This window comes from Anthonomus grandis, chromosome 13 (genome assembly GCF_022605725.1).
Source record: "Anthonomus grandis grandis chromosome 13, icAntGran1.3, whole genome shotgun sequence".
In the NCBI taxonomy this organism is placed as follows: Eukaryota; Metazoa; Arthropoda; class Insecta; order Coleoptera; family Curculionidae; genus Anthonomus; species Anthonomus grandis.
In genome coordinates this window covers 22707148-22718859 of record NC_065558.1, presented here as the reverse complement: position 1 = coordinate 22718859, position 11712 = coordinate 22707148, and the positions used below count along the sequence as shown (strand labels likewise).

General features: G+C 32.4%; 2 protein-coding genes across 2 annotated transcripts; one reads left to right on the top strand and one right to left on the bottom strand.

Annotated features, from left to right (window-relative positions):
• The first annotated feature begins 762 nt into the window (after positions 1-762).
• LOC126744187 (putative nuclease HARBI1) lies at positions 763-1732 on the top strand. The gene is made up of 2 exons (XM_050451546.1): positions 763-798; positions 866-1732. The coding sequence occupies exons 1-2, from the start codon at positions 763-765 to the stop codon at positions 1730-1732; spliced, it is 903 nt and encodes a 300-aa protein (XP_050307503.1).
• A 194-nt stretch (positions 1733-1926) lies between these two features.
• Positions 1927-3274, bottom strand: LOC126744186 (myb/SANT-like DNA-binding domain-containing protein 3). Its single transcript, XM_050451545.1, has 5 exons — positions 2688-3274; positions 2575-2634; positions 2442-2516; positions 2238-2339; positions 1927-1997 (listed from the first exon to the last, which is right to left on the bottom strand). Exons 1-5 carry the CDS (start codon positions 3073-3075, stop codon positions 1927-1929), a joined length of 696 nt encoding a protein of 231 aa, XP_050307502.1. The 5' UTR covers positions 3076-3274.
• Positions 3275-11712: the final 8438 nt, after the last annotated feature.

The window sequence follows — 11712 nt, the reverse complement described above, 5'->3', positions numbered from 1 at the left end:
TACTTCCATTTGCGTCCGTCTATTATCTCCATAGCCAATCATCTGTAGAATTGTTATTTTGTGCATTTCTGTTAAATGAACCATTTTTCTGGCTTGTAGTTAATGAAATTCAAACGACTGTAGCACTGACAACTACTTCTGTCATGCAACATGAGTCAACATTAAATCTGGCATTTTAAACCAAAGTAAGGAACAATTTTAAAGTTTTTTTTATTCTCATATCAATAAAAAGGAATGCTGAAATAGTTTTTGCTTGCTTTATCATTACCAAGACCTAAATGGGCAAGAAGTATTAAGTGAGTTGTAGAGAATATTGAAAAATTAATAATTTTCTTTTCTAAGGGCCGGTTGTATAAACACTTTGAACTGTAGTTTATTGTTGAACTGCAGTTCAAAGTAAAAAAGTTGTTCTATCAATAATATTTGACACTGATTTAAGTTCATATTCGAAGTTCAAGTGAACGCCCACTTGCCGCCGTTTAAGAAGCCGAACTTTCGTTCAAGTGATTTTCTAACCTCACATTCACAAGTTGTGTGCTTTGTTTATCTCCTTCTCATTATTATTGGGTTTATAAAAATGAATGAATTTCACGACGAAGTTATTACTGATGATGAAGATTTTTTGGGTCTTGTGAATGCTGTAATGAATCCTAGAATGCCACGGACATTCAGAGAACGTCCTGATCATTTTACTAAATGGACAGATAATGAATTTTTACAAAGATTTCGCTTGACGAAAAAGACAGTTGCTTACATTAGTGAATGTGTTTGTCCCACAATCTCTTTCACAACCAGAAGGTAAAATTAGTATGTTTTTATTTATTTTACTGCGTATTATGATATAGGTACTTATTATATTTTTAAGGAAACTTTAAGGTTTTTTGCAACAGGGTGCATTTTGCAAGCAGCTGGAGATTTTTCTGGTGTAGACAAATCTACAGCAAGCAGAGTTATTAATAAAGTGTCCCGGGCAATTGCACATATGCACGAAACCTATATATCGCTATCCGATGATGAAATAAATAATGTTCGACAGGGTTTTTCAACATTAGCAGACAGATTCCCAAGATGTATTGGGGCTTTGGATTGTACCCACGTAAAAATCCAATCTCCTGGTGGAGAAGAACCAGAAAATTTTAGAAACCGAAAAGGTTATTTTTCTTTTAATATACAAGCAATATGCGACTCACAACTAAAAATTTGGGACATTGTGTGCAGATGGCCTGGGTCTGCTCATGACACAAATATATTTAGGAACTCAACAGTACGAGCTCGATTTGAAAATGGTGATTTTGGCGAAAATTTATTAGTGGGTGATAGTGGATATGGCAACAAACCATACCTGATTACACCACTTTCTAACCCAACCACTCCTGTAGAACATTTATTCAACGAAGCACAAATAAGAACGAGAAACCCAATAGAGAGATGCTTTGGTGTATTAAAACGTCGATTCCCAATATTAGCATTAGGAATTAAATTAAATGTGCAAAAAGTGGAAGCAATAGTTGCAATAGTTGTCTCATGTGCAGTGCTTCATAATATTGCATGCATGTTGAGAGATGACGTTACCCTTGTAAATGAAGAAGTTGAAGCGGCTCTTGAATTAGGAAATATCCCTATACCTGTGGTACAACCAGGTGTTGAGAATATATCCCTAAATAATGTGGTTCGGCAAGCTTTGATAACTGAGTATTTTCAGCCTTTGTTAGATAATGTAGCACATGAGTAGAACTCAAAATTGCAATGAAAACTTTTTTTTACGGTTTTTATTACTTTGACACCCACCACAAAAACATTTTTAATTTTGCATTTCCACACATAAAATTAACAAGAATTGGTTAAATTTGAAAAACATCTTTTTATTTTATAAATAAAATACAACTTATTTTACAAATACATATTTTTAAATTTTAAAAACAGACATCATTTATTAGCAGATAGCAGCTGATCTTTTTTCAGTTGAAGGATCTCCAACTTTAGTTCAGCTTTCTTAGCTTGAATAAGAATTCTTTTATCACTCTCCTTTGTTTCTAGTGCCATTTAATGTTTGTGGCGTTCCTTCATCATTTCTACTCTCAAAAGATGTTCTTTTTTAAGGTATTCTGTCTCCTTGGAGACTAATTCAGCTTTATTTGCAGCCCAGAAAATAATTTTATTTGAGAGAACATTTTTATTTTCTTAAAATTAAAATAAATTTAAATAATTTGTAATATAATAATTATTACAAAATTTACCCTTATTAGCACAAGCCTTCTTCAAAATGGTTTTCAATCGCTTCGATTTTGGAGTGCGAAGCTTTTCTGGGGTTATTTTGTTCCAGTTGGTAGGTAAAGCAGCTAAAATAAGAATAGTCAGAATAGAAGAAAATGTCATCTAAACATATTGTTTATTAATACTAATAATTGAAACATAAATATAGGGATAGCGTTTACCTATACCTGACAATAAACTATCTTCCTCATTAGAATCTTTGCCATCTTCCTCCATTTGCTCTATGTCTTCATTAGGTAACTCTATTGAAAAAAAATCATTGATAGACGCTAATAATTAAAAACAACGATAAAGTCTTACCTGAATCAGAAATATTAAAACGAGATCCCTCAGGAGTTTCCATCTGCATGTTGCCATATTCTGAAACAAATACAACTTTTAATTGAATTATTATTAATTTTTCTAAAACTTACTACTATCTCCATCAAATTCTGAATCAAAGCCTGTCATCTGAGTACCTATAATTTCTTTAACTTGTTTGTCGATATCGTCAATTATCTTAGGTTTTATGGGCCCTCCTCTAGTTCCTCGTAGGTATGTTTTTTCATCAGCAAATTTTTGTTTTGACCTTTTTTTTTGATTTTCATACTTGCCACGAAGAACTTTTGCATCTCTAAAAGGCTCTCCACAAATGCTATTAAATTCATTTGATAGACGCTCCCAAGCTTTCTGCTTTAAATCGTTGTTCATTTTGTCAGTCTTTCGACATTCAATTGTGCCCTTATATTTTAGTACAAGGCTCATTAATATGCCAACCTTCTTTTTACTGAAATTAACAGTTCTTTTCTTACAAGAATCCATTTATAAAATATTCCACCACCAAACAAGAATCTAATAATAAATACAAAAACTAAACACTGTACCCAATAAAATAAAAGCAATACCTACTACAATAAAATTCGAAAGCATTTAACGGCTTGCAAAAATATCAATTTGTACTTACCTATAGGTATATAAAATCAAGTTTAATTAGTAGTACCAGCCACACCAAGTAGAAAATACACTTTTTATAAACTTTTGCTGCTTTTACTTTTTTTTACTTGCAAGCAACCCAGCCCGCCAAAATCAAACAAAAACAAAACAAACATCTCCTTTTAGGTTATGTTAAATGTCAAAAATTAAAAAAAACCAAAAGTAACTAAATATTTGTAGTGCCAACCTAAACTAACCTCAGTTCAGCTGAACTAAAATTCAGTTTACATTGAACAACAGAATATCGAATGAACGCAGTTCACATTTTGATCGGCGTTCCGTTGAACCTAAGATCAAAATTGATTTATACAACCGGCCCTATGAGTCATGGCATTTCTTACCCTGGGCAAAATGTGCGCGTTACAGCCTCCTACTAAAAATATCACTCAACAAACAACGAAGATATTGGCTTGTATCCATTTTAAACGGGACATCCTCTATAATAATAATAATAATAATAATAATAGTAATAATATGTCTTTATTGAAAAAAAGCAATATTAATCTTACAATATTACTTAATACTACATTGCCAAAGAAGGCGAAGATTAGCTTAAAGCTACTCTTTAACTCTTAACCTTTCTAACATTCACAGTTTAAATGGAGAAAACGAGGAAAAAAAAAACAAAAAAAGAAACAAGTATATATATATAAAGTATTTATCTTCTAGAAAACTAGACTATATTTTGGATTGATTTAAAAACAAAAGTTTATAATATTTCCTATACACATTTAACGAAGTATTAAATATTGGTTTATGAGTATTAAAGAACTTAACGGCATTATAAGTAAAAGATCGCTCGAATGGTGCGGCATGGTCAAGATATTGTATCTAATATTTCGAGTGTGAACCTGGTTTCTTGGTATTAACTTTTCAAAAAGATATTCAGGTCTTTGACTAACATATAATCGATAAAGAAAAGTAGAAGTGAAGAATTTAGGTAAGGTAGCGTTAACCACCTCAACTGAAATATAGAGTCTGATACATGATCAAACTTTCCGAGGTTAAAAATAAATCTACAACAAGTATTCTGGACGCGTTGCAGGCGGTAACGATTTATTTGGTCTAAGCAAGGATAATAAACTATAAGGCAGTAATTTAAAATAGATAGATAAAACAAGAGCCACTACGAGTTTTTTCCTAGTTTTAAAATTTAAAAGGTGTTTATTGGTATAAAGCATACGCATGCGTAAATAACACCTCTGCAGAAGAGTATTAACATGTTCCTTAAACCTTAAAGAATTATCTATTATAAGTCCCAGAACCTTCACAGTATCAGAGAACAAAATAGTTTCGTTATCCAATTGAATGTGAACAGTTTCCATTATATTTTTATGTGATCCTCGGTTTGACAATAAAACCATTTTGGTTTTATTAGGATTAATGACAAGGTTATGCTCTTTTGAAAATTGATTTATTACGTTCAGATCAGCGTTAATAGTATCAGCCACGTTATCAAAATTAGCAGAGTCAAAATAATGTATGTATTGAGTGACATCAGCATACTGATGTATTTCAGAATCTTCAACTAGACCGGGTAAATCTGAAGTATATATAAGAAATAATAATGGGCCTAGGATCGACCCTTGTGGGACACCAGAAATAATGTTTTTCGAAGCAGAATATTCATTATTCACCCTCACTTTCTGGGTTCTACGCCATAAGTAAGTTTTAAAAAAGGACAAAACAACCTCACTACAGCCATAATATTTCAGTTTCGCTACAAGCAAATCATGATCGATGACATCAAATGCTTTCGAGAAATCAAGAGCTATCATAATGGCTGAAATCTTTTTGTCAAGAGCTCGCATGATATTATCGGTGACGTTTAGAAGTGAACTAGCTGTACTATGATGTTTCCTAAAACCAGATTGATGAGAAGGGAGGATATTATTTGACATTAAAAATGATGACAGCTGCATATAGACTATTCTTTCGAGAACTTTGGAGATTACGGGAAGCAAACTTATCGGACGCAAATCTTGAATACTTTCAGGACTGGAGGATTTGGGAATCGGACATACCACTGATTCACGCCAGGCCGTAGGAAAATATCCTACCTCCAAACAACAATTTATAATATGAGTGACATGATCCAATATATCAGGGAGACATAAGTGTAACATACGTCGAGTTATGTTATCCACACCAGAGGCATTGGACATAATATTTTTTATAGTTTTTTCGACAGTATTTTGGTCTACTAAAGAAAAAAGTGAAAATTATCCTCGGTAAATTTATTACTGGAGTAGAAGTTAATTTTGTTTACACATTTATCAGATTTATTAAAAACATTTACAAAAAAATCATTTATTTGATTTGGATCAGATATATTAAACGGCAGCTCGTTATTATTCTTGGTTGTTTTAATATTTAAAGTTTCTAGACCTTTCCAAAGTTTTTTACCAGTTTTGTCACTCTCCAAGCTTGCAAGATATGCAGCTTTTTCTCGTCTTATTGATACCAACGCAAAATTACGACACTCCGTGTAATATCTCCAATTTTCTAAACACTTGTGATTTTTGTATTTAGTCAAGGCCTTATCACATTCCTTTAAAATAAGTCTTAAGGTGTCTGTGAGTCAGGGAGCTGGCTTTTTACTGACTCTTATAGTTCTGTAGGGTGCACGAATATTAAATAAATAATTAATATTTTGTTCTAAATATTGAACTTTTTTATTTATGTCCTCAAGATAATAAATATTATCCCAGTAAATCTGTGATAAATCGATCCTAAAATATATCTCATTGAAATGTTTAAAATTGCGGATGGTTATAAATTTTTGTTTTTGTTTTTTAACTACTAATTTTAAAGTGCAGAAAGGTATTTGATTGTGATCACTTAAACCTGAAACAACGGTGCCACTTTTATGACAAATATCTTTAGTATTGATAAAAATGGGATCTAAGCATGTTGCAGTAGTATTTGTTATACGAGTTGGTTCATTATTAATTGTACGTACCCAAAAGAGTTAAGCATAGAATATAATGAATTAGGTTTTAACATATCAGTATTTAGATCTCCGAGAATTACTGAATAATCATAGGTCACTAAAAGATGTGGAACAACTTCTTCCAGGAAATTTATAGGGTTTTAGGAGGCCTGTATATTATAAGTATTGCAATATTGTGTATACCAATTTTAACATTTAGGAGCATAAATTGAAAGTTTACATTATTAACATTAATATTTACAATTTCGCACTGAAACATTGACCTGACATAGATGCCAACACCACCTCCAACTCTGTCAATCTATCCTTTCTAAAAAAATTATAACCTGGCATAGAAACCGCACTGCTTAATATATTTTCATTCATCCACGTTTCACTTATACCCAAAATATCATATTTATTGTTTACAAAATTGAGAAAATCCGGAAAACATGGCAATAAAGATCTAATATTTAAATTGGCTATATTTAAATAATAATAAATAATAAATAAATTTATTTGCCAGTAATAGTACAAGTTTACAGTGCATTATTGGTAAATGTATTACTGCAAAATGCAGTTTAAGGCAGTAAAACTGATATTGAATAAACTCCGTAAAAATTTTGTAACTGTAACTAACAACAAAGAATATTAAATTAATATATAGATTCAATGTTAGCGCAATAGCAAATCATAAGTAGTATGTAGTTTTATAATTTCAACACAAGTAAATTACAACACTGTTTTTACCTAAAACATTCTAATAGTTCCTAGTTCTTATACTTATAGTAGACGTTTGTACCTACCCAAAACACAAGTACACTATACCGTATGAAAAAAAAAGATAAATAAAAAACAACAAGACTTAGTGGTGTGTTAGCAAGTTATTTTTATATAGATATTTGAATTTTGTGGGCGTGAGTATTTTCATTTCGAGAGGAATATGATTGTATAATAGGTAAACATTATAAGAGAAAGATCTTGCAAACAAGGCAGTCTTATGGAAAGGAGGAGATATTAAGCCCCTATACCTTAAGTTTAAGTTGTGAACATCTGTTCTAAACTTTATTTTGTTGTACAAATATGGACTTTTATTAAATATTATTCTGTGGAATAAGAAAGCGGAGTGAAATGTACGGCGATTTTCCATATCCAACCAATTGCAAGTTTTGAGTTTGTGAATTACTGGCTCAAACTTCCTTATGCTAAATGCAAACCGCAAACACGACCTCTGAACTCGCTGTATCCTGTCCCTATCCTGTTTGGTTAGGCATGGACCATACAGTGCATCACAATAATTAAAGTGACTTAACACAAGAGCATCTGACAATGTTAATTTTAGTTTTTGACTTAGTGCACGCCTATGTGGATATAACAACTTTAAATTTGCATACGCCCTCTGTACACTGTTATGTTCGCTGAATCTTAAATCTGTATCTAAAATTACCCCCAAATTCCTAAATTTTTTTTCAAAGGTAAGCTCTGAGTTATTTAAATTAATTTTAAGTTGGTTTTCTAAGTCAATTTTTTGTTTTCCAAAAGCAAGTATTTTAGTTTTTAAAGGGTTTAATTTTAAGTGGTGTTTTTCTGAGTTTCGAACTAGTTGATTCAAATCTTTATTTATGTTAAGTTGAGTTTGTGCCATGTTATTAGGTGTGACAGAGTATAATAATTGTTTATCATCAACAAAACTATAATCAATACACTGTTCAAGGGCATATGTGAGATAACAAGTGTATATGCAGAATAGTAACGGGGATAGCCCGGAGCCCTGTGGAACACCACAGTGAAGCGACTCTCTGTCCGAACATCCCTTATCAGTTTCTACATATTGAACCCTATTAGATAAATAGCTTTTAATTAGATCGACAGCACTCTGTGAAAATCCAATATGCAATAGCAAAGCGAACAGGACCTGGTGGTTTACCTTATCAAACGCTCTTGTGTAGTCTAACAATATCAAAACACATGAGTTTCCAGAGTCTATATTTGACATTATTGAATCAACCACGTCCAACAGTGTTGTACAGCAACTGTAGCCTTTTCTAAATCCCGATTGTCTCAAGGGAAGGATATTGTGTTTATTCAGGTGTTCTATTATTCTAGCGGTTAAGATTTTTTCAAATATTTTCGAGCAGGGTGATAAAATGGATATGGGTCTTAATTCTGAAAGGTTTGTTGGCTCGGTTTTAGTTTGTGGCAACGGAAAAACCCTAGTAATTTTCCAGGAGTCTGGAAATTTAGATATGAGAATACACGAGTTATAAATATTAACTAAAATATTTAGAATCTGAGGGCAGCATAATTTTAGCATTTCACTGTTTAGACCATCCGGACCAACGGCATTTGATTTTATTGATGATAAGGCAGTGTAAACTTCCTGTTCATCCGTCAATCTAAAAGAATGCCTTAACATATTGCTTCATTAAACCTAGTTTAATGTGCAGGGGTGGCAATATGATACGATCTCGTGGCACTAGAGTTTCATTTATAACATTAAGACTACCTGGAAGTAGTGCTTCCCTAGAGGGCCATTCTTTTTTTGACCAATGTTCTGATTTTGCTCTACTATCCCATAAACACATAAAACAAGGATATTTAGTGTAGCCTCCTTGTTGTCCTAAAAGGAAGTTCACCATCTTAAGATCAACGCAAATCACCCATTTATGATTGTTATATTTGATTTTGTTCGTGACCAGTGCTATTGTGGGGTATTCTTCCTTAACTTTAGTTGAATGTGCTATTGGTATGGAGCCTAGTTTATTTCCGTTGTGCAATAGTACACACTTCAAACTCCGTTTTGACGAGTCAATAAATAAACGCCAATCGATTGGTTCATATTTCTGCAAGCCCATGGCAGTCATTAAACCAGAAATATTAGTACAAAATACAAAATTATCCTCCTCAGCGAAAAAAGGGAAGTAAGTCTTTTTCTCGAGTGCGGTAATAAGAAACTTTAGTTTCTTTAGTTAAAAGATTTCTCTCTTTTAATCTGGAGGCCAATAATTCAGACGAAGTTTTGGATAGTCCAAGGTCTCTAATTAAATCATCAAGTGCACTTTGATCGAATGGTTTTGGTTCAAAGAGATTTTCTGGAACAAACTCGTCATCGCTCATGCTACTCAGTTCATTCAATTCATCAGAACTTTCTGTAGATGTAGATGGTAATGGTAAAGCTGTATCTTTTGAGCTCCTTACAGGCCTCACAGCTGATGTTGATGTGGGGTAAATCCATTTGGAGCGGTTCGTCTTGTTGATTCCTTTTATATTAACAACGCAAAAATAGCAGTCATCGTGATGATTTAAAGGTTCACGCCAAATCATTGGGGATTGGAATTTAAAAGAGAGTCTCTTCTTAGTGGCCCATAAACGTAATTCTTCAACACAAATTTTGCACACAATATTGGGCACCCAGCACTTGTTATCTGTTTCCAAAGGAAAACCAAAACACTCTAAATACGCTCGTTTCACAAAGTCTGACATATTCAATCGAAATTTTTGACAAACATATTCACCACAAATATAACAAAAACAATTCGGATCGTTAATGCAGACCCTTCTTAGCGAAGTCATGATGAAAATTACAATAATTTATCTAAAACGCGACTATAATAGATAAAAAACCAAAAATAAAGATAAATGAGAAGAACGTAGCTATATCTAAACAACTCGAGCTGTTAGAGTAAAACTGACGACAGATTCGAAATCAGATGCCTCGAATTAGTAAACAACAATAAAAATATTTCAGTCAACATAAAATAACCTTCGATTTGTTGTGCAGTGATATCGATTAGTGTTGAGCTATTATTTGAGATTCTAGTTGGGACTATTAATTGTTTGTTTTAGATCAAAGAGTTCTATTGTTTTCTTGAAATTCTGTGATTTTGTGTCCTCTATATTTAGCAGCTCTATATTTATATCTCCACCACATATAATATCATGGCAATTTGTATAAAGTTGTGATAAACTATTCTCAAGGGTATCCAGAAAATCTGAGACAGAGCCTGAAGGAGGCCTGTATACAATGCCTATTATAACGTTTTTGTTTTTAAGTTTAATTTTAAGCCATACCTCCTCTAGTACTGACGAACAATTTAAATGTAGCTGCTCGAATTCAATTGAATTTGAAATAAATATACCAATACCTCCGCCTCTGCCTGCACTGCGATCTAATCTTAAAAATCTATAACCATCAACATTTAAAACATCGTCCGGTATACCACAATGCAACCATGTCTCACACAGACCAACAAAGTCAAATTTTTTTTCCAACAAAAATGTTTTAAATTCAGCCAAGTGAGGTACTAATGATCTTATGTTAGAAAATGCGAATGAGAATTTTTTAATTTTTTTCCCACTAAGTCCGATTAACTCTTGGAAACTCTTCAAAAAATGGCAAATGTAATCATGTTAATAGTTAAATTTGTTAATTAAATTGAGTACTTCAGTAACGTATTTATGCAAAGAACGAGAGAAGAATACAAAAAAGTGTTTTTCTTTTTTTCCCTCAAATAAAAAACGATAGGTTGATATAAGTTACAGATTTGTGGCTACGTAGGATAGGTACTATACTAACTTGATACGAATTTTAAAGTCGAAATCAAAAACTTAAGGATCTAGTATATAAAAGTAAACAGAAGCTTATATATAAAAAAAAACAGGATATGAACAAAAGTGACAAAGAAAAAAAAGAAATAAAAAATTCTTACTAAGTTAACGCATTTCACCTTTTTACCCCTAAAAAATTACAATGATTGTTCCAATTGTTTCTCAGTTTTTATTATTTCACTTTTTCCATCCTTCGTTACATAAATTTTCCCACTTTTTGACCAGGCGTTTTCTTTTCCGAATTTCTCTTTAGCTAGCTGCAACAGATGGTATTTGTGGTTTGTTAGTTCTTCAACAACGACCATATTGGATCCTTTAAGTATTTTTTTTCTTGAAAAAAACTTCTTGCCTGGCTGCCACGGAGTTAAAAAACATTCTTACCGGCCGCGGTTTGCTGTCAGTCAGATTTTTCTGTCCTATTCTATGACACGCATCTATATCTAAATCATCTATTTTCAATTTAACAATAAGGGTTTGCTGGACTTTTTCTTTAATCCATAGAGCCTAAGCTGCTTAGCTTTCGAATTTTGTTCTAAATTGTCTACCTTTAAATGCAGCTCCGAAACTTTATTTTGACTTTCCTCCAATTTTGTGTTTAGATCGGTGACTTGCGCTTGTAGTTTATCTATTTTCTCGGAGAATGACTTCGAAATAATTTCGGCAACTGCAGTGGCCAAGGTCGCTATGAAATTCTTGTCGTATAAACATTCAGATATACACTGTTTAATATCGTCTTTTTGATTTTTGGTTAAAGGCATTTTTATGTTAATTACAGCTAATTACCTTTACTTTTTTTCTCTGAAATTAACTCTTGTCTTGCTAGCCTATCACTCTGGAGAACTTTTATGTTTTTAAAACTTGCAATAAACTGTAGATATTTGCTGTAATTTAGGAGCGGTGTAAAACACGTCTACTCTGCACCGAAC

What these genes read in the sequence shown, in the direction of transcription:
- LOC126744187 (XM_050451546.1), top strand. Translation starts at nt 763, where the DNA reads ATGTGTTTGTCCCACAATCTCTTTCACAACCAGAAG. An exon ending in ATCTCTTTCACAACCAGAAG is followed by an intron (nt 799 to 865) that starts GTAAAATTAGTA and finishes TATATTTTTAAG; the next exon opens with GAAACTTTAAGGTTTTTTGC.
- LOC126744186 (XM_050451545.1), bottom strand. Translation starts at nt 3,075, where the DNA reads ATGGATTCTTGTAAGAAAAGAACTGTTAATTTCAGTAAAAAGAAGGTT. An exon ending in GGAAGATAGTTTATTGTCAG is followed by an intron (nt 2,340 to 2,441) that starts GTATAGGTAAAC and finishes TTCTTATTTTAG; the next exon opens with CTGCTTTACCTACCAACTGG. An exon ending in GAAGGCTTGTGCTAATAAGG is followed by an intron (nt 1,998 to 2,237) that starts GTAAATTTTGTA and finishes TTCTTATTCAAG; the next exon opens with CTAAGAAAGCTGAACTAAAG.